This window comes from Xenopus laevis, chromosome 4L (genome assembly GCF_017654675.1).
Source record: "Xenopus laevis strain J_2021 chromosome 4L, Xenopus_laevis_v10.1, whole genome shotgun sequence".
Lineage (NCBI taxonomy): Eukaryota > Metazoa > Chordata > Amphibia > Anura > Pipidae > Xenopus > Xenopus laevis.
Window position 1 is genome coordinate 55307771 of NC_054377.1, and position 26501 is coordinate 55334271.

Genomic DNA, 26501 nt, shown 5'->3' on the forward strand with positions numbered 1-26501 from the left:
ATAGCAGCAAACTCACCTGCTTATGGTGATGCCCTTCCTTTTTCAAGGTTATATTGGCAGAGTATAGTTGGCCTTTAGTCTCCCAAGCCAGGACACAGAATGTTTTTTTATTGTCTTTCATCTTGGACGGATTCTTAATATAAACTGTGCCATCTTTGTGAATTTCAAAATTAGGATCTTTAGAAGCAAACTGAATTCTCACTGGTCCTTCACAGCTGTTAAAGATCACTGCAAAGAGAAATAAAAAGGAGTCATGTGAAACAGGGTGCCAACTGTGTGTGGATTGTGCTGTTTGCATGAGAGATTTATAAAAATGCATAAACTGACACAGATTCAATAAACATCTAAAATAAAATAATAATGCAAGTGATGTGGGGTCATTTTGAGGAAAAGCGTATAACAAAGAAAATAAATGCAAATATACATTAGCAGGCCTCCTTTTATATCAACATAATATTACAGTGAAAAGCAAAGACATTTTTGATATGCTGGTGTTTCTTGTATACTTGTATTGCATTTCTAGGGTTATTTACTAAACTCTGAATGCAAAAATCATGAAAAAAATCTTGATTTTTTTTTAATAAAATTGGACTTTTAAAAAAATCAAAAAATTTTCGGGGATTTATTAAACCCCAAGGATGGAAAAGTCAGAATCAGAATATCCGGCATCTACAGGTTGCATATAAGTCAATGGGAGAAGTCCCAATGATTTTTTGATGTGCGCTGGATTTCATGCAATACCCCGGTTTTTGGTCAAAAAACATAAGAAATCTGAGTTTTCGGGTAAAAAAAATCTGAAAAATCATGAAAATAGGAAAATAGAAAATGTAATAATAAATATAAATCAGAGTTTGTATCAGAAAATGTTGAGATAAAGACTTTGATAAATAACCCCCTACATTTTCTCTCAACTTGAAAAGCATTTCACTTTGGCTGGCTGAGGAGACTTGCAAGATTTGAGCAACAGGATTGAATGATTTTCAAAAAACAATTCGAATCTTAATGAACCCGCCCTTCAATGTCTCTGATAGTTAAGTTGACTAGCCAGAGGAGTCTATCTGCAATACGCACTTGTACACTTTATGGCTATGGCAAACACTTTTGTTCTGCTACTGTGCCAAATAATAGTGGCAGAAAAAACACTCCTGTCCACTTGTCACCGATCCTGATAGAAATATATGAAAAGCATTGTATAAGATGCACATGGAGCAGCGAGAGGCCACCTCAGTGACAAAATCATAAAAACTTTAAATTCTATGATGTTCAAAGATCAGTTTCAATTTATAACATCCCAGTTTTGATTATTAACGCCAAATAAACCCCTCCAGCTACTGCACTGCTGTTGGGTGTTTTTTAGTACAAAAACTAAACTACAGTAGTAAAGATAATTGTTGTAATACTGATTCCTGCCAGCAGATGTCACTCTAAAAAAAAGGAATTATGTCCGACGCAACGTTAATACAAATGCACAAAACAAGCAAGCTGGGACTTTTAAAAAAAGTTTCAGTAGGGATACACCGAATTCAGGATAGCCAAGTCTGGATATCAGCACTTTTTGCAGAATTTGGATTAGATCCTTAACATTGAAATGACTTGATGTCAACCCTTGACGAGTCTGTATTGAATCTACTGAAGTTGACATTATTTCCGTATAATGCTATATTTCGGCAATTGTTTATAATCTGAATATTCACATTAGAGTTTGGAGTCAGGATATTTTCATTGTGCTGGTTTCTTGATATGGAATTATTTAAAGGCATGTACATTCAATCTGAGAATTCACCATACCCTGAAAGTAGACGCAGAAACCTGTGTGTGTATATAGGCTGAATAATTAGCCTTTCTATAGTGATACCAAACAATTGTTTGCCAACCAACAGGTCATCTTTTATATTTTGTTTAAAGCACACAAAATGGATTAATCTAGGGCCCCTAGGGCCATTGGTAATAACTGACGAAAAATCCAAAAAAAAGAAATCTCCCACCCCGTCTCTGTGTATTGTCTTTATTTCTGAACTTATTTTGAAATATGTAAATGAGGTATTTGAACTCAGAGTAGGCTTGCTTGTTTCCCCCCCCCCCAGGGCAACTAGGTGCATTACTCATCCTTTTTGTAATAATCTTTGTTATCGGAAATAATTTCTCTTGTCCCTTCAAAGCATTTACACAACATATTTTGTGTAACTAAATGAGGCAGTGGGGATAGAATTACTCAGAACTACAGGATCATGGGACATTTGCAGTTGAAAGCCACACAGTCATGGGGGAAACTATTTATACTGTTTACAGTATGGTCAGACCAGGTTGTTTCTCTGTCTGTGGAAAAAAGCTTGACTTCTCACCTCTGCTCCATATTATTTCTGCACAGGGAGCCGCTGGATTAGTGCAGACACAATTTCGTTGCCAAAATGCATACTCTTACATTATAGCGTCTGTGTGAGTAGAGCCCCCTTGACAATAATTGAGTGCGTTTACTTCTGTGTTCCCCTGCGGCTGAACGGAAGAAAGCAGAACGCAGGGGAGCGCAGCAAAAAACGCCCGTGTGTAAGAGCCCTTAATAAAGTTTTAGAAAAAGTGTATCTTCTTCAGGTGTCAGTGCAGGAGATCAAAGAGAAACTTGGGACATTTCAGTAAGAATCCGGGACTGCTGGCTAAACCATCAAAATCTGGACTGTCACGTGAAAAACAGGACAGTTGGGAGAACATGGAGAACAGTTTTGAATTTGTTTACTTCAGTGACAAATCTGCAACATCAATATTCAAACACCCCATTCCAAATTCAGAGGCTGTAGGATAGGAATGCAAATAGTGATAGGAAGCTGTCTCCAGTTCAAAAATGTACTATGTGGCCCCTGGGTTTCTGGCAACACTACTGGTGGACTCTTACTGAAACTATTTCGGCTTCAGGTAAAACACACAGCCCCAGGATATAGTAGACTAGTCTAATAATGACTTTTGTATAAATGTCTCCATAGACGCAACCACTGTGTAAGGGTAAGGTCACACTGGGAAATTCGGGGAGATTTAGTCGCCCGGCGACTAATCGCCTCTTCTTTGGGGTGACTAATCTCTCCGAACTGCTTCCCCCTGTTTTCCGCCTGCTAGAATGAAAAATCACCTGCGGCATGGCACTCAGCTGTAAGTTTCATTTCTCCCAAGAGACCTGCTTATCTTATTACCGTATATACTCGAGTATAAGCCGAGTTTTTCAGCATCCAAAATGTGCTGAAAAAGTCTACCTCGGTTTATACTCGAGTCAGTGGGCAGTAGCTGAGATTGCAGTCACTTTTAATCATTCCTATACCAACAGTTAGCTTGGGGAGAGACTGCAATATCACACAGCGCCCTCTGTTGGTTACATGAAAGAATAACAGTGCGCCCTCTGTTGGTTATATGAAAGAATAACAGTGACTGCAATATCACACAGCACCATCTGTTGGTTATATGAGAGAACAACAGTGACTGCACTATCACACAGCACCCTCTGTTGGTTATATGAAAGAATAACAGTGCGCCCTCTGTTGGTTATATGAAAGATTAACAGTGACTGCAATGTAACACAGCGCCCTCTGTTGGTTATATGAAAGAATAACAGTGACTGCTATCACACAGCGCCCTCTGTTGGTTATATGAAAGATTAACAGTGACTGCAATATCACACAGCGCCCTCTGTTGGTTATATGAAAGATTAACAGTGATGGCAATAGCACACAGCACCCTCTGTTGGTTATACGAAAGATTAACAGTGAAGGCAATATCACACAGCACCCTCTGCACATGGCAGTGGGACAGTGGGACAATGCACACAGTAATCCGTTTGGCAATTCTCTGTCACCATCAACTTTGCAAAGAAGTCCGGTTGATTGCTGGGGGGTCGCTTTGGCGGAATGTGTGCTGCTGGGAGACAGGGCTGTAGTTGTGTCTAGGCTTATACTCGAGTCAATAAGTTTTCCCAGTTTTCGTAGGTAAAATTAGGTACCTCAGTTTATACTCGGGTCGGCTTATACTCGAGTATATACAGTAGTTACTATTGTATCTTTTCTTATCTTACTAGTTACAATTGTATCTAAGTTCAGGTGATGAGTATTCTGGGCACTCTGCCAAAAGCCTCTTATTTAATGAAGATTTAGAAAAATGGTATCTTTTTCTGGTGTCCGTGCAGGAGATCAAAGGGCAATGCAGGACATTTCAGTAACAATCCGGGACTGTGGGCTGAGCTGTCAAAACTGGGACTGACCCGCAGAAAATGGGACAGTTAGGAGGTATGTTATTATAGGGCTCATACACAGGCATATGAGCTGCCAAATTGGTCTGAAGGGGACAAATTGGCAACTAAAACCTGCCCGTGTGGCCATACACTTAAGATTGCATCAATACTCCTTAATTAAAGTGCTTTTTACCTTAACCATTTGCTGCAAATCCCTGAAATGTGCATCTTATTCTGAATCATAATAATAATATCGCACACTGGCAATATTATGCCACCCCACACTGTGATGACCCAGTGCAGGGTGTAGCAGAACTAGAATAATTCACAAAGATGCCAGACTGCACTCCTGGCTGTTATCGCCACACACTCTGCCCCTCCCCCTTCACTTCCCTTTCCTGTGTCCATTACCTTTCTCATTACTGCACCCAGTGCTAAGCTGCTAATGCATACTAAAATAAACATTTAACACTCTTACAGTAATGGACAGAACAACATTACAACCACTCTGTAATTACTAGCCGCAACCTGATCCACCATAATGTGTAAGATTGCTGGACAGATCTTATATGTTTTTAGTAAATAGTGTTTGAATTCTTATGTCACTGTGTACTCATCAACAAACATATTTAAAATTAGAACTTTAAATATTCCTTCCCCTGAATCTCATGCAGAGACCAAACACCAACGCAGGATTCCTGAGAGTAACAACAAACAGTTTACTTACAACATGGCAATTGTTTGGGGATTTTGTCAAATTCAGCAGCATTAAATGGGATGTTCTCCAAGAATGAAACATAATGCAGATAGGCAGAGCGTCCCCTGATAAAAAATGTCTATATACACACAAACATACCCTTGTGTTATTAGCTTTGGGGAGTAAGCAGAGCGTGGCATATTGTAACAATAGATGTCAGGTGTGTTGGGATGGAAAGCAGCAAAATCTCCTCCGTCACAAACTTTGGTTGTATGTTCTTTATTGGTCAATGTACTGTTTAGTACTAAAGATATTTTTATCAGCCTCTCCTCAGTACAAACAAAATGAATGACATCAAATAGTGTGAATTACAGATTTCAAAAGTTCCAGTTCAGAAACAGCTAGCCATACAGAGGATTGCGATCAAGTGAAAATATACCATATCTATAATATTTCCTTCCAATTCTATATATTTTCCCTGCAAAGAAACTAGGCTCATGAGTCATGTCACATAAGTGATTACTGTGGTACTCAGAGACAATGGTGACAAATTAAAAAAAAAACAATGTGCATGCATTTTCAAGATACAGTAGAAGTATAAAGCATTAAAGCAACAGTAACACCAAAATGAAACTCTTTTTAAGTAATTAAACTGTGCTGTTGCCCTACATTTGGTAAAAATGATTGGTTTGCTTCAGAAACACTGCAACTTTGTACGTATCTATAAACAAGCTTCTGTGTAGCAATGGAGGCAATTTAAAAATGGCTAAATGGCACAGGTAAAATAGCAGATAACAGAAAAGCTCTGAAGAACATCATTATATCCTGCAGAACTTATCCACTATGTAAACTGAGCCTTTTCTCCTTTGAATGGCTGCCCCAGTGGCTAAATAGCAGTGTGCCTCTGAAGCAAATACACCAGTTTTACCAGTGCAGTGCAAAACTAACCTATATTTCATTTTTTTGGTATTACTGGTCCTTTAAGCTAAGATCCATATTGACAAATTGTAAGTAAGATTTCCAGATCTTTAGCTATAAAGGTGAGGGACAAGCTGAGTCTGAAAATAAAACCAAGGCTATGGCACAAAATGATTCTTTACCCTAGTATCTTTAACCCTGGAAATAATCAAGAGGGATGCAATGACCTTATCGTGCAAGGACACTTTAAAGCATAGGAAGCACCGCATAGCAGATGTTTTTGCACTTATGCTCCAAAAATAATACCAGTTTTGCTCACTCATGTATATTAGATGATTCTGTTATACATTAAGACAGCAATGCTAAATAGGCAGCCCTTAAGTGCTTAGCTGCAGGCCACATACTAATATCACCCACCAGCAACTTGGATTGTACTGTACGGTCCTTTTAAACAGTCGGGGAAATGTCAGGCCCCTTGTTGCCACTTCATCCCGACCAGATATTGAATCCAGGCCTGTGTACAGTGGCGGAACTACCGGGGGAGCAGGGGGTGCAAGTGGGCCAGGGCCTGTGCGCCACTGAAAATGCGGCCGTACGGAGGGGGGTGAGGCCCGGCTGTGCGTCACGCACCAGGGCCCAACCCCCTCTAGTGACGCTACTGCCTGTGTAAATAATTAGCAATTAATTTAGCATGCATCTAAATTAATCGCTAACTAGCCATGCAGGATGTGGATTCAATATGTGGCCCGTATTAAAGGTGTAAGATGAGGTGAAGGTAAATGGGGGGTGCAGAAAGATGTACACAGATTGAGAGATATAGGGCTGATTGTGCCATGAATTGTCCCCCCAGTCATTCCACGTAGTGAATAATGCTATTGTACATCATGCACATCAGTCACAGGCTGGACTGCTAAGGGCAAACAAACTCTGCTACCTTTCTGGAAAAAAAACAGGCCTCCCTATGACTGTTGTAGTTCTTCCCTATTAACAGTAGCATCAAGTCATATTTTTACTGACCTGGTGGCAACTCTAGACTTTTGCAGCCATGAAGAGCATGGTGTATTTCAGAGGAACCAATATATGGAAGATTTGGATGTCAATTCACATGGCAGAGCACCATATCCATAGGGAAACTTACCATCCTATATATCGATTATCAGTTATAAAATGACAGAGTATACATTTTACCATATGTTTAAAGCACTTACATTTTCAAGTCTAAGCCAGTGTTTGCTAAGCCTGTGCTATGTCCCACTAATTGCTCTTATCATAATGATATGTACACAAGAGCTCAGCTATATAAATCAGTAGCACAGGTGTATATTTTAGAATTACCAAGCTGCCGACTGCTATGCTTAGGATCAAGCAGCAATGAATGCAAATGCAGTGTTTATTTTATTAAACATAGCTTCACTAAATGAAACATACAGAATTCTGCCAAGTTATAATTAAAGAAAAAACTGCTGGGGCCATGAAGTACCTCTAAAAAACATTACAGTATAATAACAATAGAATGTTTCCTGAATAGTAATCATCTGGACCTGGCTTATGCAGTTGTGTGTCAGGCAATGACCTGATGACCATTAGCCTTAAAAAAAATATAATTTCTTGAGTGAAGCTGATTCACAGCTAATTTCTCCCAAGGTCAATGGATCTAAATATATCTTATCATGTACGTGTATATAAATTTAACAAAAAATTGTTTAGAAGAGTGCTGCTCTTTCATATGATTGCAACATCGACAGATACTGTTATTGTGCAGCAAAGTAGCTCTAATGACCACCTCTCTATATGTATAAGATCAAAAAGGGGAAAATGTAATAAAAGTCATAAACTGGAAAAGAAAATTGCACAAATTTTTACTCAGTTTTTACATACACTGTAAATTGTAAATTGCGCTTTGTATAATTTTTTAAGACGTGTATAAAAGTTTAAAATATTATTGGCAGAGTTATAGCAACTTTTTTCAGTAAAAAAAATTAAATAAATTGTTGTGAACTATCGTGTTTGCAATTGATGCGGGTGATTTGTGGGTCGGGTTTTCCCCAAACAATAACCCGCCCTCCCTCAGCCAGCGCCCGCCCACATCCGACTTTCTTTTATAGACCCGCCCGCCTGATGACATCAAAAAATGGGCGGGGTGAGCAGGCGCGCAGCTACAAAGCCGGAAGTCGGAAGCCAGCATTTAAAGGTGGTCCGCCACCTGCGAAGAGGAGTGTGAGGTCGGCCCGAATCCCGCCCAACCTGCGGGTATCGGGCCGGATGCACATCACTATTTACAATCTACCACTTACCATTGATGGATTAGTTGCTATTTTTGGAAAAGGAAAGCTGTAAGTAAAACCTTACTCTTCACTGTCTGTTACAATGTGAATAAACCTAAAGTAACACCAGTCACATTTTGCCCATCTACATTCTGGCAAAACCATTCTCAAAAAACTGTTTAAAATCATGTATACACATGACTCTGCTTGACAGTAAGCTTTAGTAAATGAGTATTTCTCTTCCCCCCACACAGGCACGAGTAGTTGCCTGAAATGCAAACAAAGAAAGAAACCAGTTTGTTCTCTGTCTGAAATGATAATGAATACACATCCCTACATCAGACTCACCCAGAAGCTGAGTCCACAGCTGTACCTGTGCCTAGTATCTCTTTACCGTCTATAAAACATCATGATGTGCTTTGTTCTTTTAATCTTTCAGGACATTATTGAAATAGAGAGGGTACAGAGAAGGGCAACTAAGAGATAAAAGGTATGGAAAATCTCAGCTATGAGAAAAGACTGGCTAAGTTTAGGTTGTTCCACTGGAGAAGATATATGATAACTATGTAGAAATATGTAAGGGGATCATATAATAATCTCTATAATGCTTTATTTGCCAGTAGCTCTTTCCAGCTGATACGAGGCCACCCATTCCGATTAGAAGAAAGGAGTAAATATTCGGAAGGGGTTCTGAGAGCTGTGAAGATGTGGAATTCTCTCCCTGAATCAGTTGTATAGGCTGATATACATTAGATAGCTTAGATAGCTTAGCATTAGAAGTGTTGGGTGGCTTTTTAGCAAGTGAGGGAATACAGGGTTATGGAAGATAGCTCATAGTACAAGTTGATCCACGGACTGGTCCGATTGACATCTTGGCTTCAGGAAGGAATTTTTCTCCCCATCTGAGGTAAATTGGAGAGGCTTCAAATTAGGGTTTTGCTTTTCTTTAAAAGGTTAAACTTGATGGACGTGTGTATTTTTTCACAATCAGCAAGCAGACAGCACCACACATGAATATTATCTTAAAAGGCCTTTATTGCAAAAGGGCTTTTCTTTGGACAGAAATACAATAGCGACGTTTCAGGCTCACAATCGCCTTTCCACAAGCTGTGTATTTTTTCAACCTAACTTACTATGTGTGTATGTTTAATATATATATATATATATATATATATATATATATATATATATATATATATATCTATATATAAAAAATTTTGTTAAGCATCCACACTCTGCTTTAGTAATCTTCGGGGTGTGCGGTCAATTCTTAGACATATACTTCAGTTAGGAATAATTCATCCCTGGACCAGCACTTCCCTTTGTGAAATTGTAGATTTTCATTTAAATACACATGTTAGGGGCCGATTCACTAAGGGTCGAATATCGAGGGTTAGTTAACCCTCGATATTCGACTAGGAATTAAAATCCTTCGACTTCGATATTCGATTTAGCGCAGAACGATTCGAAGGATTTTAATTCAACGATCGAAAGAATATCCTTAGATCAAAAAAAGTTAGGCAAGCCTATGGGGACCTTCCCCATAGGCTAACATTGACTTCGGTAGCTTTTAGATGGCGAACTAGGGGGTCAAAGTTTTTTTAAAGAGACAGTACTTCGACTATCGAATGGTCGAATAGTCGAACGATTTTTACTACGAATCCTTTGATTAGAAGTAGTAGTCGAAGTCGCCCATTCGATGGTCGAAGTAGCCCAAAAAAAACTTCGAAATTCAAAGTTTTTTACCTTCGAATCCTTCACTCGAAGTTAGTGAATCGGCCCCTTAGTGTTCCAATGTTTCGGTCCCCTTGAAAAAGGTCATATTTGCACCTAATCCATAGCAAATTTTTGCTTTGATAAAGCTGGGGGGGGGGGGCTAATGGCTGATTGGTTGCTATTTTTCTGGATCAGTATCTCCAGCAAAACATATTTGTTTAAACCTAAGGGAGTGTGAATAATTTATTATTTAAAGAAAGCACATTTCTTTCTTTCACTACTCATACTTTGGAATTGTTAACTAGTATAATACATTTTGATGGAAGCTGCCTTTCTGTGGTCTACTCTGCTGAACACACTAATACAAAATAAGTCTCTGCGGGGAAGTGCATTAAGGATACTATTGTAGCCTTAATTTGTTAAAAAATATTGTGCTCACACAAATTGGAAAACTCACAGATCATTGTTCAATTAAATCAGCAATATTATCTTTCATGGATAAGAATCAGTGGCAATATTGCTGTTTAATTGTACAACAATCTACCCAGCACATTTGATGTTTTAAAGGGGTAGTGTCCCTTTTCAGGCATGAAAGGACTTGTAAATGACCCCCTACACTCTTAATTTGCTCTGTGTGAAACTTATAGATCTTATAGAGGTGGTGGTAAAGGAAGGGAGAGGCTTTTCCGATATAAGGACATAGCCAGAGGAGCTTTTTGAATCCTCTGCTTGTTGTTCCGGGATGTTTGTTTTCTCTTAAAATTACTCTCTGACTGACATAGAGAAAGAGTGACATCATGGTTAGTAACTAATACTGAAATCAGAACAAAGGTGACTCTCTGGAGCCAGAAACACTGGCTGAAGATGACATCTAAGGTTATAAACTCAGAGGAATCATTTTTGTGTTTTTAGCACTTTCTCTTAATTATCATGTCACTGCATCCCTTTTTCATATCATGTCAGTGTTGAGTGAAAGAATGCTATTGGGGCATTTATTGATATTGCTGTTAAAATATCAATCGCAGAATCACAAATGATAGCACTGCTAAATGATTTAACTGGATAAGATAAACAAAATATTAAAATGAATGCAAAACTAAAGCATGCAATCAAGCAGAATCCAATCAGGCCAAATACACATTACCCAGCATGCTTACAGTTTCTCCCAACTGGAACTAACAGATACCCTAATTCTTAGTCTAGGGGTACATGTAGGGTTGCCACCTGTTCGGTTTTGACCCGAACAGTTTGGTTTTTCTGAGGCTTGCTCGGTTCTCAAGTTTCTGTTCGGTTTCCAGCCTTGTGAAAACCGAACAATAATCTGTCCAATAAAGGAGTTATCAAGTGAGGTTCATTTCTTATTACAGAAACAAAAAACCAAATCAATCAAAAATAAAAAATAGTTTTTCTAAATTAGAATTGATATCTTTCAGAGCTTTCTGGATTTCTGTATAATAGATCCCATGCCAATATCTAAAGGATTGGGCCTACTCAACAGGCAGAATATAGATAAGATATAGGGTTGCCACCAGCGTGGTCAAAACTTTCTGTCCAGTTTACAACATTGAAAGTGATGCGATAACCCACCCTGGGGACATAACTCCACCTACTTCATTGTGCTTGCCTCTTATGTCATCACTGCTCCACCCCCAATGCTATCTGCCCTGCCCCCTGTGTTCGGGTTTAGGTGCTGGCAAAGGTGGCAACCCTAGGCACATGGGGTAGACAACCCACTTTTCTCATTGATGGCTTTTTTCTGCTTCTGGTAATGTGCCGGGTGCTGCTACCAGTGTAAAATTCTTACCTTGACCCGTGGTAGCAATGTCCCTTATCAAAATGCCCAATTAATCATTTTCCTATTAAGTTCAGCATAGTCTGAAATTTGTAACTATTGCTCAAAAGCATATTTGTATTGGAAAATATTTATATTTTGCTTGGCAGGGCTTATGAGGCAGTTTATGAGTGTAAGAAAAGGTTCCACCGAACAAAACAGACAGGGTGGGGTTATGTTAAGACAAGATGGTTGAACACAGAAGAATTGATAGCAGCACGCTCCAATAAAAAACAGAAAGTATAAGGGCCAGTATACCATCACGTTTATCTTCATTTTAAGTTTTACCTTATATCAAAACACGACTATACTTTTAGCTTCAATATGCTTTATTTTTCTATAGACTGCGTATGTGCTTTTCGGTGGCTTTGCTTACAGTTTTTGCTTTGCCTAAGCAATCTCTGTCTCACTACAACTTGCCACAATCACCTCAAAGGGGAACCAAGGATCCCAATAAATTTACATATATAGAAAGTGCTTTGATGAGCAGTTTTTCACTTAAAATTAAAAAAAATAACAAAAGGCTTTACACCTTCTGCAGCTATCAGCGATCACTACAAGGAGGGCGGATCAGGACATAATCTCCATTAGAAGACTGACCATAGATGCAAAGATTTGATTGTACTAATCTCCGTTTCGGTAGATTTTCGGCCTGTGTGTGGAGTATCTCGACATTTTTCATGCCATGGCTGTCAATCGTTCAGATGATTGGACAGGTTCGAAAATTTCTGTTGGCTACCAGTAATATCTCTGCATGTATTGGCGATCTGACGATATCAGTGGGAGTGTCACCAGCTTTTGTCGGACATAACATTCGTATGATTGCTGTCAGGGGCAGAACGTCTGATCTGTTCTTTTACTACTTTATTTGATCTGAATGGTTAGTGGCAGGTCGGGAGATGGCACAGAACGATTGTTCGTCCAATATGAAGGTAAATCTGCACGTCTATGGCCACCTTAAATTGCACTAGAATCTGGTGGGACAGAGAAGCATCAAACCAGACCACTAAGTCTATGCTAGCATAGTTATTCCTCTGCACTCAAAAACAATTCTCCTATAAGATTACATGCACAACATAAAAAATAAACAGAGCAAAAATAAATGTTGGTGTTGCTGGTATGACAACAATCTGAACTTTTTGTTTTGCAGTGATCTTCAAACTAAAAGTGTTTGACTTACAGAGGGCGTTGGGAGTTGTAGTTCAGTCACACAGCTGTACGTATTACACCATATGTGTACCTCTGAATGTAGCAGGAACTGGGTGGACTCACAATGTTGCATAACTATAGGTTTACCTTGCACGACAGGCTTTACCAGAACAAATCAATTTACCTTGCATAACATGCTTTAAAAATACAGAACAAATCAATCCTTTATGGTAATGCTGGGTTCATAGTGAATCACCTATAATTATATGCCAGTCTTTGTCCGAGTGATACACATTTTAGAATGCTACTGAGAACATCTAAATGCCAAATATCTTTAGCTTTCCATGAGCTCTCAAAGTAAAGGAATGAATACATTGGATTGTTTTGCAACTGAAATTTTGCTTCCCTCTACAGTCGGTTTGATATAATTATGAGGCCCTTGGCCAATGAGTATATCCCATGATGGGTGCATGGAGACCCTTCAGTTAAGAATTATACCCAATAAACCATACCGAGCATTTAGACTGTAAGCCCTATGGGGCAGGGACCTCCTTTCTATTGTCTCTGACCACATGGACTATTTCCAGAAAAACAATATATCCATATTATTGTAAGACCCCTTTTTGTAAATGAATGTAGTAAGTGCTACCTAACTTGCAAGCACTCTATAGATAAAGATGACGACGATAACTCTAAAAAATCTATAAAGGTGCAGTCCAAAAGATAGGGTTGTGCAGCTAACTTGTATATACCAAGTTATATAAGGTACATACACTGCATAATAGATACCATTCCCATTTTTGAAAGTAAATGATGGTTATCCTGAAGCACACAAACCATAGTGTTCCTCTTTCCCCCTTCTCTCCTGTTGCGACTGCCCGGTGTTGGTTAGAGATGTCGGCACCTCTCCCACTCTGTATTCAGAAATCGTCCGACGAAGGGGTACGACCCTGAAACGTTACATCACTAACGCAAATAAACATGCAGGGATTCACCCCGCTACACTAGCCCTATTGTGTTTGGTATCAATTCCTGTATACTGAAGCACATACATTTGTAGCTATAAACAAGCTGGAATATAATGCAGCAATCCAAAATACATGACTGGTTGGTTCCTTTTTTCTTTTTGGAATATAAGCTATTTCGGAGCTTAGTTTCTTGTGTCGAACATCCAGTGACTGAAAGCCAAAAACTGTAGGTCTGTAACCTCTAGTAAAATACACCTTAAATTTGGTACAAGGATAATCCTCAGTCACAGCTGTTGGAAGTGTATCAATACAGTACTTAGGAACTAGTGTATTATAGTTAACACAATATGCTGAGTGGAGATGAAAACAATCCTACTAACTGCTGCATCTGATTGATTACAGTGTCTGTCCAACAAAGACTTTTTGCACAAATAAACCTCATAATTTTCTGGCAGTGAAATAAGGACAAGGCAGACTACAATCAAATTGAATGCATACTTCATGACTAATTAAACAGTATGGATACTACACATTTTAATTATATTGCAAAATACATGAACATTTCTCTTTATCTACTGTTAATGTTCACCCAGCCTATTAACAAACACCAAAGCCCTCAGAATAAGTTTAGGAATATTGATTTCTCCAGGGACACACTAATGATTAAAGAGGGACCTCCCACCAAATTATGCTAAATATAATTAATAATTTCCATTATATGAAATAATCAGGATTAAAATAGCATGTATCTTTCCCTTTTTTATTTTTAAAAGCAGGTGTCAGGTGAATAACAGACTGCTGAAGAGTCATTCAAAGGGTAATGAGGGAAGTGCAGTCTTGCTACATTGCATCAGGAATCAGAACAAACAAACAGTTTAAAAAAGAAACAACTACTGCTATTATAAATAATCATAAAACCACTGAACTTTTTTAAATGACAAGGTTGCTTAGCTTTACATTTTCTTTCACTTAGTTGGGAAGATGCCTTTTAAGGAAGGTTTTTCTTGCTGCACAAAGTAGATGCATCTTCACTGTGCTGCCCATCCTATATTTTCTGTGTCTATTACTACTGGTATTGCCACTGTTATTCATGTTTCTCAAGTCACCACACTGTACACTAGGGGCCAAAGAAGTGAATTTCATTTGAACTGATAATAAATCTCCCATGTGTCATACACTTCTCACAGAGTATTATGGGACTAACCAATGTTACATAAAAATAAGTCTTGCAAAGATAGTAAAGACCACCAAATGAAGCTATAAATCATATCCTAATAAATAAATATACAATATTGTAACATGTAAGAGGTCATTCGGATGATAACAATTGAAAAGAAGCATTTTGTATATACTGTATGGTCTGTAGATTATTTTTTTTCCCATCATCTGTGGGATTAGAGGCCATAAAGCTGTACTTTTTCTCTCCCAGAGTAACATTTGCTTATTAAATATTTAGAATCTGGACTGGCACTGCCCCAAGCAGGGATAAACACAAATCTAATTGTAAAATTACTAATAGGTCCAAACAAAGCACATATGTGCATCTGTTTGTACAGGTAAAGGTGCCTACATCTAAATTACTGATCAATGTCACTGTGGGCTGCCAGCAAGAAATAATAGATACAATAAATATCATGTACTAGGAAGAAAAGCCCTATCATAAATTATTCATTCAGCCCAGATGTAGAGAATAACAAGTTACTTGCGGCCTAAACTTGTGTCCCACAGGTGTGAAATATAAGCACGTGTCAGCTGATACACAAGCTTGTGAAAAGACAAATGCACTGTTTTAGACACTGACGGCAGGGATGAAAATGTTGCTGCTTTTCCCAGATCACTTAGCATTCATATGAATTGGAAGCATGTTAGTCACATGGCTCACCAGGCAGTAGAAAAGGGAGTTACCCCATTTATTGTGGCAGAGGTACAAATACAATGGTTCATGGTGGCATTCCAGCCTTCCTTTATGAAGGATGTTTAGCTACAGACCCCATCCCTTCCAGATTGTGATAGGTTCCTCTAATAGAAAATGGCCATTGTGTAGGATAGTGGTCTACTATGCTGAGGGAGAGGTAAAGGCGAGCCAGAATGTAAGCAGAGAATTGAACAGAGGTTCTATAACTGAAAACACTGCTTATCCCAAATAATGTGACATGTGTCAATATATAAAGGTCCTCATACAAAAATGTTATGTGTAATCTACATGGAAGATTTGCCATCCAATGCAAGCCTGTAGGAAGGGAACTAAAGTCAACAGGCAGACGGCACTTCTGGGATAAGGTTTATTGGAGTTACTGCGTTTCGGGAGTATATCCCTTAGTCATAGGTTAACAGTTCATTACCAACAGCTGTGTTTTTATACAAAAAGCCCCTAGTGGGCTCTCAATAAAACTACACCTTTATTTAAATACATTAAAAACTGCAATAAAGTAGAGCTGTTAAAAAGGTTAAAAACCAAACAAACTGTAAACATCTATGTTTTAACGGGGGTAATCCTAATACATTATATTAATTCTTTTAGTAACAGAATTTGTTCTAAAGGGTTACTTAAATAATACATGCCACCTAAACCTTTCTTGGTAAGTCACTCTTCCCCTGAAGTTCCATATACGCTTATATCTAGTGTAGATAACTTATGTCATGTCTGTAATTTAGACCAATTGGGATTCTGGTGTCAAATTTAAGGATCCAGAAAGCCTCTCTAAGGTTTAATCTATGAATAACATCGCCCCCTCTAATGGGCACCCTTACTTTTTCAATTACTTTAACTTTTAGGTCTTTAATCCCATTGGGTGAGCATGTTTTAAAATGTTTGCCAACCGGGGTAGTCTCTTCCTTGTTAGTTATGCTCCTAATATGCTCCCTTATTCTCTCTTTCAACATGCGGGATGTGCGGCCAACATACTGTTTATTACAGTGGCTACACTCTGGGAGATATACTACATTTCTGGTATTGCAATTATAGAACCCTGTATTCTTGAAAACTTGTCCTGACACATTGGATTTAAAATCGGGACCAATTAGGATTACTTGGCATGTTTTACAGTTTTTTGCTCCACACCTATATGTACCTTTCGCCAATTTTCTGCAACATTCTGTGGAACCAATAAAAACTTGACTGGGGGCCAACATTTTTCCTAGTGTGGGAACTTTTCTTGGGACGCATTTAACCTCAGTTTGGGCCAAAATTTCAGACATTTTAGTATCCCCATCTAATATTGGTAAGTATTTTTTAATGATCTTACAAATTTGCCCATACTCCTCACTGTATTCGGTGACAAAAAACATTTTTGTTTACCTATCTCCATGCCGTCTGTTTTTTTCTGGGTCACCCTTCATTTTTCTTTCCCCAATATAGGTGCTGCTTTAGCTTTCTCATATGCACTTCTATCTTGCAGTCTATCTCCTAACTGTTTTGATTGAAGATCAAATGACACATCCTGACTGCAATTTCTACGGAACCTGACAAACTGGCTATAAGGGATACAATTCAGGGTGTGTTTGGGGTGGCAACTATTATATTTTAAAATTGTGTTGCCTGCCGTGGGTTTCCTGAAAATTTCCGTGTCAATAGTTTTGGTACATAGATTCCCTTTTAAAGTGAGATCTAGAAAACTAATTTTCTAATTGTGGTGTTCAAGTGATAATTGAAGATTGTAGTGGTTAATTTTCAGGTATTGATGGAATTCATCAATTGAACTCAAAGGGCCATTCCAGACGAACAGCAGGTCATCGAAATAGCTTCCATACCACACAATGTGATTACGAAAGGGGTTAGCACATCCATAGACATGGCACTGCTCCCACCGGCCCATATAAAGGTTTGCGTATGAGGGGGCAAATGATGCCCCCATGGCAGTGCCACGTCTCTGGAGGTAGTAGCCCCCGTCGAAGTGAAAAAAATTGTGAGTTAATAAAAATTCTAGAACCAATAAATTAAAGTGAATGAAGTCTTGTGTGTAATTCCTTAAAAGTGTCTGAAATCGCTTGTATACCCGTGTTATGTGGGATCATGGAGTATAAGGATTTAACATCCATGGAAATCCAGTGATATGTGTCCAGCCATGTAAGGGTGGATAATTTCTCAATGACTTGTCCTGTGTCTCTTATGTATGAGCCCAAAAGTGGGAGTAAAGGTCTTAAATTTAAATCAAGCCAATCTGAAAGTCCCTCATTCACAGATCCAATGCTGGCTACTATAGGTCTACCCTCTGGTGTTTGGATCGATTTGTGTATCTTTGGGAGATGGTGGAAAATTGAGATGGTTGGAGTCCACCTAACCAAATAATCCCAGTCACTTGTATCCACCACTCCCAAAGATATGCCATAGGACACCAGTTGTTCAATAGCTTTCAAAAATGTATCTTGTGGATTGAAAGAAAGGGCGGAATAGGTTTCTGTATCATTCAACTGTCGCTTTGCTTCTGCTATATAATCAATGGTATTCATAACCACAACAGTATGAAGGGAATTCTGCATGATGTCTTCATCTGACGAGTTAAAATCTGATGGTGTCTGACAAACTTTTTTTTTTCATTGAAATACATTAAATAGCGGGTGTAGATGCATGAACAAACCACACCAGCTGACTTCTGACTAGGGTTGCCACCTGACCGGTGTTTTACCAGCCTAGCTGGTAAAACACCTGCTACGACCAGGGCCATTATAACAAAGTTACCGGCAATGTAGTTGCCAGTAAATTTGTAATATCCTTAAAAAAAGCCCTTGGCCTGCCCCCAATCCACCTGAAACTTACTTTTTCTCTGCCAGGATGGCTCCTCAACTCGTCTTGGCTCCGCCCCCTTTTAAGGCACAACCCGCCCCTTTTATGGCACGGCCTGACCCCTTTTGTTCCTTTCCCACGGCTGGTAGAAATTTTATCAAAAGATGGCAACCCTACTTGTCAACTAAACTCGTGATTTTAAGGATTTGATTTGGTTTGGCCAGGCACATGGATCTGAATCCTGCTGTAAAAAGCTTGGATTCAGCCTACTTCCAAACATTTTTTGGGATTTGGTCTTTTCCTACTAGCAACCAGTCAGCAATTAACCCTTTTCACTGCAATTCTATTGAAATTACATGGCTTTTCTGCACACCTGAAAGTATTATGTGCAGTAAAACACACAAAAAAATCAGCGGCAGTTATAGAACAGAACATATGTTTTAATGCTGTAGAAAGCTATCTAGCAGGCAATGTAAACCATGTTAAAATACATTAAAGCCACAAGAGAACTCCATACTCCATTCTCTAAAATGAAACCTTGAAAGTGAGACTGGTTTATCAGTGAGGCAGGAATAATAAAATGTACTTTGCAAAGAGGCAAAATGAATGTTTAACTAGGGTTCAACATTATGTTTAAATAAAGCCCATAGACATAGGAGGCATCCTTATCTGAATGGGGTCTACTGGCAGAGAAACTAAAAGGTACAAAGTACACAGAATTCAGTAGTTGTGCACACAAGCCACTTAGAAACCAGAATTCTCAGAAGGGACCTGTGGTGCATAACTGCATTAGTACATTAGAGTAGCCAGTGGTTATCAGCAAGTCTCTAAATTAAATTTGTCTATATAGTACCCATATGCGAAACCCAGTCTTTGAACTGTTTAGCTCTGGTACAACCTGTTTCTTCCACTGTGATAATTGCACGGGAGTGGCATTAAGGCAAACCCTATGATCTTTAATGTGGGATAGCTTGGCTTAAAGAGTATATTTGGCTGAAGGCACAAATCATAAATATTTATTGTACACGTTTCTGGAATAAACTGTGATTTCTTTGTGCTGGCATGTCCTTTTCTTGTAAGCATTGCCAATTTAAGGAGTCAATGGGCCAAGGGCAACATCTTATTGGTGGCACCCATGTGCCACCCCAATAAATTTGCGATAGCGCTACCCTCAAGCGTAGGAACAAGAATAACGCAGGCAATAAATGAATGGTCTCTCTTTACCAAAGTAGAAGTAGGATCCAGCTTTAATGCTCACACCAACAGTCATGGGATCAGTTAGACCAGTGCTGTCCAACTTCTATGGTACAGAGGGCCAGAATTTTTCTAATCTACATGGTGGAGGGCCGATAACGGAAGCCAATGTTAGCCACTCCCTGTTTTTAGACCACACCCACTTTAAACCACACCCATGTTACCGCAAGACCATGTCCACATTAATAGCACACCAAAAAACCAAATGGTTGGTGCTCACTGCAGGGATCAGGGCCGGAACTAGGGGTAGGCAGATTATGCGGCTGTCTAGGGCGCCATCATTGAGGGGCGCGCTTTAAAGGGGATTTTTTTTCATTTTTTTCAAGCATTTATTTAGTAATTTGTTTCAGTAATCATGGTCATCCAGTTGAGTGGAATCCATCTCCTTCACCTTCTCCCTCTTGCCGGCAAGTAATAGCTCCTTCTGTGCGGTGCAGCGCGACGTGTGTACACGCGTCAATGATGTCACTGATGTGTTGGGTGATAGAGAGAGGCAGAGAGCTGGCGGGCTGCTTGGTGTGGCTCTCGCTGCTCTCAGCCTTGCACAGTTGCACTGAACTGAAGACTTTCTTTCTATTACTGTAAAGTGTGAAGCTTCCTGCTGGCACAGCCAGGTACAGATTTGGGGGCCATATGTTTGCTGTTGCTGTTGGGCTGGGCGCTGGCACAGGTACATAAATACTTGGAAGCAATATGATGTGATCATATTTATTTTTGGCTGCTGCTGGCACAGGTAAAGATTGGGGGCAATATGATGGCTGCAGGAGGGCTGTATGATGAATGGCTGCTGAGCTTGCTGGTACAGGTACGGGTGGGGTGTATTATGGATGGCTGCTGGGCTTGCTGGTACAGGTACGGGCGGGGTGTATTATGGATGGCTGCTAAGCTTGCTGGTACCGGTATATGGAGCATTAATATAAATGAGAAAATGTTGTACACTTTCTTGCTCTCTTTATTTAAAAACCATCATAGTAAGGAGGGAAATGGTAATGCAGGACCGGGGGGCGCTGAGTAAAGCTCTTGCCTAGGGTGCCAAACTACCTTGTGCCTGTCCTGGCAAGGATGTCACTCATATGTGAAAAAAGCTAAGTCATATTAAGACATACCCATAAATCCATATGCCTCCTCCTCCCCTGTGTAAAATACAGTACCACAGCACATGATTAAACACCTTAGGGGTCACTAACAATAATTTTCAATTGCTAACAAACCCCCAGAACAAATACCAAAGTATGACACACAGGGAGCATATGGAAGGCAGAACAGAGCAGGAGACAGGCCAGTTGGACAGCCCTGGGTTAGACAGCCCTGGGTTAGTTAATTAAAAAATGGGGAAACAAAATTCATGTTATGTTGTAGTGCTCTTCCAGTTGATTAAAATGATGGTACCTAGGACCATTTATTAAAACAGCCCTGCCTGTGTGCCTACCTACATTGTTATATGTGGTGATTTGTGCCCTCTCGCTAAAGGTCTGAGGCCGCGCACCTGGATCCCACGGGTTTTTCCAGTGATAAATTTAGCATTTTACATATTTATCTCAATTGGGAATATAATTCTTTGCATGTTAACAAGCAACTACATTAATATTAACTTTAATTTTCTATAAATGCTTAGTAAAATGTATCAGCATGAGCATTAAGATCCTAATCTATATGTGAATTTATTTATGAACTTCCATGTCTGGGGGTTGAACTGAAAACTATGTGTCCTCCTACACAAGGGCCAAACAAATTTATGGGGGTTGTGGGCCAAACTTAAATCATGGGTCTCTCTCATCAAAACTTCAGCGTGCACTGTTTTCTCTGGCATTCCATCTTGAAAATACTATGTGGGTATATAAAGAAAATGGTTCACCGGGTTGAGTGCAGGTCTACTTTTTGTTGATCCACACATGATGATGGCTACGTTATTGCTCTTCAGAGCATATCAAATTGGGCAGATGGAAAAATTGAGATTATAATAAAAAAGATGCATAAGGCGCTCTGTAAAGCTAAATTAGGTATGTACAAATTTTTTGATTTTCAGGACTGCTCGTGATAAGTTTTAACTTGCTAATGGGCCGTGTTTTCTATGCATTCAGCCTGTGGAAAGCACCCAAATTTACTCCTGCTTTCTTTCAGCTTAAAAATCCTCATATGATTATGAATATGATATAGGGTACACTGTTCATTCTCTAAGTCAATTGATCTTCTGTTAAATTTGGGCGTATATTACCTAAAGTGTATTTAAAAGTGTGCTTTTTTAAAGGTGAGTGTTAGTGAATATGCTAGTATTTATAAAGCCACAATAAAGACTCCCGCCCATGCAGATCCACACCTACTCTTCAGTAATGAGAGTCTTAGTTTATGGCTCATTTACTGGGAAGCGTGATGCAACAGCTGCACAGTGTCTCTCGGCTATTGTCACTCTACAGATATTGCTGTATCTTTGTGCATTGGTGACTGCTACTGTGCCAGACTACTTGGTGATATTTAGAACACAAAAAGCCCTCATACATTAACTGATCAGACAGATATTGTAGCATTTGATCTTCCATGATGAAACACAAAAGAAAAAGACACTGCTTACTAGCCTGGAACAAACTTTTGCTGATGTTAAGAAAAGGAAATTACTGGGCCAGCAAATAGCTCTGTTATGTCTTGGTGTAAAATATGTAACTCTTCAGTCTCACAAAAAGTGACAAAAGACATTGAAAGAAATAAAAGTGAAATGAGTACTAATTCCTGCATCAGTACCGAATAGCACCCAAGTTTAAACATGACATGCAACCAAGCCTCTTTGTGGATCCAAATATTTCTTTCAGATATCATCCTCTTAACTCTTTCTCAGTTTAACTGTTGCTAGAAAACAAAATTGTGTGGTTTGTTGCCACAGTTACAGCTACAAATTTACAAATGCGTCACAGAGGCAGATTTTCTAATATTCAGCTAAGAAACCCCTGATGGATTCCCAACAGTTACGATGATAGCATTTACTGACATTTACTGAGGGAAATTGTTAAAGACACATTTATCAATGCAGTTACGTGTTTCAACCTGTCAGGTTGTGGTTGACTGCTCTGTTCAGTGGGGTGTTAGAGCCCAACAGTAGCGTTGAATTCCAACATCTGAATAATTACCTACCTATATCACTGCCTCTTTGTAAATATTTACTAATGAAGCTTACTGATTTCTTACTTTCAATTTTCCTGAAATATCAGTTGAAATGTAAACTGCACTAACACCGAAACCAAAGTGCTTTAAAACCGATGGGCAGCTTTTAGCTCATGTGATACTGTATAATATAGGAAATTAAATTAAGGACCAGTTATGCACCTTGCATTAATACAAACAACCTTACATTTATGTGCTACAAACTTACTAATGAATTACATAAATGAAACGGCTTGATTTATAGTCACACCATAATGTGCCAAAACTGGTTGCTGGTAGATCTTTTTTTTGCTGACTGGGGATAGGCAAAAGAGGCCCATGCCTAGAAAACAACAAAGGGGGGTGCTAGGCACCTACCTCATCTACTTACACCTAGTTCGGCTTTCTATAATTTTAACTCCCCAGATGGCAAAAGCAAACAGCAATGCAATGGTGATACAGAGGTCCCAGAGGCTTGACACCCTCATCAACAAACTGGAGGGGGGGTTGATCGCAGGCTGGGGAGGCTTACCTAGGGCTCTCCTTAGCTTTTGCCCATTGCTGGTGTCAAACCTTTGGATTTGGGGACCCACTAAACCATTCAATTTACCACTCGTCTACAGGATTTTTTGAAAAACATCTGTTCATGATGCCAATGTTAGGCTGAGGGCACATGGAGTGTTGGCTCTGCTACTCTCAGCCTGTGTTTTTTGATGGCTTTTGATGGCTTTCTTCCCCAGCTCTTCTGATCCACACAGCTGCAGCGTAGGTTGCCCAAAAACCAAAAATCAGGCTGCACACAAGGAAGCTGTGCAGATCACTTAGCCTGCAAAGAAACCCGCAGGCGAACGTTTGCGTGCGCTTAGCCTAGGTCACACATGTCACTGTGGCACTATCTATGATAGGACCACAAACATTCATGCAGTTAATACATTTCCATGTTTTAAATACAATGACTTGTCATGAGTGCCAATCACAAATGTGACAAATTATAGGGTGTGATTAAGTTTATATCATTCAAGCCTTTAATCACGGCAGTTAGAAGCTTTCCTCCTAATGAAAGAGGAAATGCAGCATTCCTACATGCAAATTACCAAATCTCTGAACAAAAGAGGAACTCCCATTGTGACTTTTCTAGAAAAAAAAGCAAGATTTGCCTATTGCGTGCAAGAAGATATGGCTCATTTATGCTGTACATACGAATGGGAACTTTCATATAGTTTTGTAGACAACACCATTGATTTGGTCAAATAGGGGAAAACATTTTCTTTCAGTTGTCTTCTAAGCAAATTTCGGCAACTCATAATGTGATATATCACAGTATTCTATAATACATTCTTGGCAATGAGGCAAATAAACATTATCCTCGTAAGAGAAGTCCTACAGTCTGGACTACCTTTGTATTGGTCCAGGACCACGCACTCTTTCATGGATAAAATTAAAGGAAAACTATACCCCCCAAACAATGTAGGTCTCTATTAAAAGATACTGAGTAAAACAGCTCATGTGTAAAACCCTGCTTCATGTAAATGAACCATTATCATAATAATATACTTTTTTAGTAGTATGTGCCATTGGGTAATCATAAATAGAAAATTGCCATTTTAAAAAATAAGGGCCGCCCCCTGAGATCGTAAGATTCACTGTGTACACATACAAACCACATGTTAGGTCACATGAGCCAATTAACAGACAGAGTTCTGCCTTTTGCTTCCTCACTTCTTCCTGTTACAGTTAGAGTTGTAGTATTTCTGGTCAGGTGATCTCTGAGGCAGCACAGATAGAGTCACGAAATGGTGGTTCAAGGCAAGAGATGTAAAAGGGCAATATTTATGTAAATATATATTCCAGTTTGGTAAGATTCTTTAATATGTCATTCAATTTGATATAAACTATCTGTTGCTTAAGTATTCATTTGGTGGTTAAAGTTTTCCTTTAAGGGCAATGACACGTGGACATTTAGTCACCTTCCATTAATCTCGGCTACAGTGGGGCCAAAACTTTGGGCAACTTTATGTCATGTATGTTTCCCCAATGGTGTTTCACATGTTAGCTGATGGAAAGGAAACAAGGAACTATTTTTGCCCGTTGTAGCCGAGATTAATCTCGGGTGACAAAATGTTTCGTCACTAAAGTCAAAACTTGCCTGTTTCCCGAAGTACAAAATTCTTGGAAGTCTCCGAAGAACCCAGAAAACAGCACATTTTTATAAAGTTCCAAACAGAGGTCCTCAAAATGTGACACTAAACACTAAGAAGCCAAAAGCAGTTGTTAAATCTTTCAGGATCATGTTTGAAGTCAGCCCTAAATTACTGTTATTGATACTCTTACAATGAACCACTTTACCATTTGGTAATTTGCCAAAATATGTATGTAGTATACATTCTACATACTCAAAATACACTGTATGTTTTGTAAAGCACAAATAAAGTCACTGCAAAAAAAAAGTCTCTGTACAGCATAACTATTTCTTTTGTTGCTCAGGGAATGAAAATGCTACAAAACAGTTTTTCTCTTTCTCCCAACAAAACTTGGCGGTGGCGGGCTTGTGATAATAAGACCAAGTCAAGCTTTGCTTACAGTGGTAAGAAAACAAAAGGGCCTGAGAGACAAAGGTTATAAAGGTCAAATATGCAGGCCGCTCACCTATCCTCACCTATCACCTGTGGAGGTGAGGCAAAGCCAGCAATCTACTGAAGGACAAGCTCTTTAGGAGAGAATATTCTTCCAATACCACATTACTGCCCATTCATACAATGTTATAAGGTAGCAAGTTTTTAAGGTTACTATACCATATTCAAAAGCAAATCATTTTTTCCCAGCACAACACTACTCAATATTCAATCAATAATCAAGTCATCTATATTACACTGTTCCTTTAAAAAAAACCACACCCTCTTTTTTCCCCCTTTGTTGGTGGTTTGCATATCAGATTGATATTTTTTAACTCCTAGATTAACAATATTTCTTAAAAATATAACGCTTTAATCTGTTTTTTTTTTGTAAACAAAGGAGGTTTTGTTGACATTGATTCATAAATGAAATGTAACAGTAGCCCTTTTATATTTTTTTAACAATTTATTTTTCTATTCTGCAAAAAAGTATAGTTTCGATGATAGGTTAGGGATACTTGTTGCGTCTATAGGGTGTGTAATTAGAAATATGCCTTTGTACTGCCTTTATGCACAAGTCAATGTAACATCTATATGCACTTGCATATTTTATTGCAATGCAATACTAAACTATTATAATAATTATAACTATGTTTATCCATCATAGTGGATCCATTTTATATTGTAATTTAGTTAAAAGCAGATAGACAGGAAAGTGATACATATATATGCTTTTTGTTGCGACTAAATACTATGTTTAAAGGCGTATACCATGATATTGTGAAACTGATCACGGAAAATGCAAATTTTTTAGAGATAACATTTTGAAATCAGCAAAAAAGATCAGAGGCCCTAAAAAACTAATTCTGTACATGAACGTGCTGAACCATTTACTTTAAGGACAATTAGGCCTTTTCCAAAATGATTATCTCAATGGCAAGTGGTTTCAAAGAGTTTTATCTTTCCCTGTTATGCAGAATTATCTAAAATGCACAAAGAATATGCAAACGAACAGTGAATAGGAGACATT

The 26501-nt window shown here is 38.8% G+C and overlaps 1 protein-coding gene across 1 annotated transcript in view; it reads right to left on the bottom strand.

Moving 5' to 3' along the window:
- cdh1.L (cadherin 1, type 1 L homeolog) overlaps nt 1–26501 on the bottom strand; it is a 43089-nt gene that overhangs the window by 13668 nt on the left and 2920 nt on the right. Inside the window, exon 3 of the mRNA XM_018257950.2 lies at nt 17–228. Coding sequence (XP_018113439.1) covers nt 17–228 — 212 coding nt within the window. The remainder of the gene's footprint in view (nt 1–16; nt 229–26501) is intronic.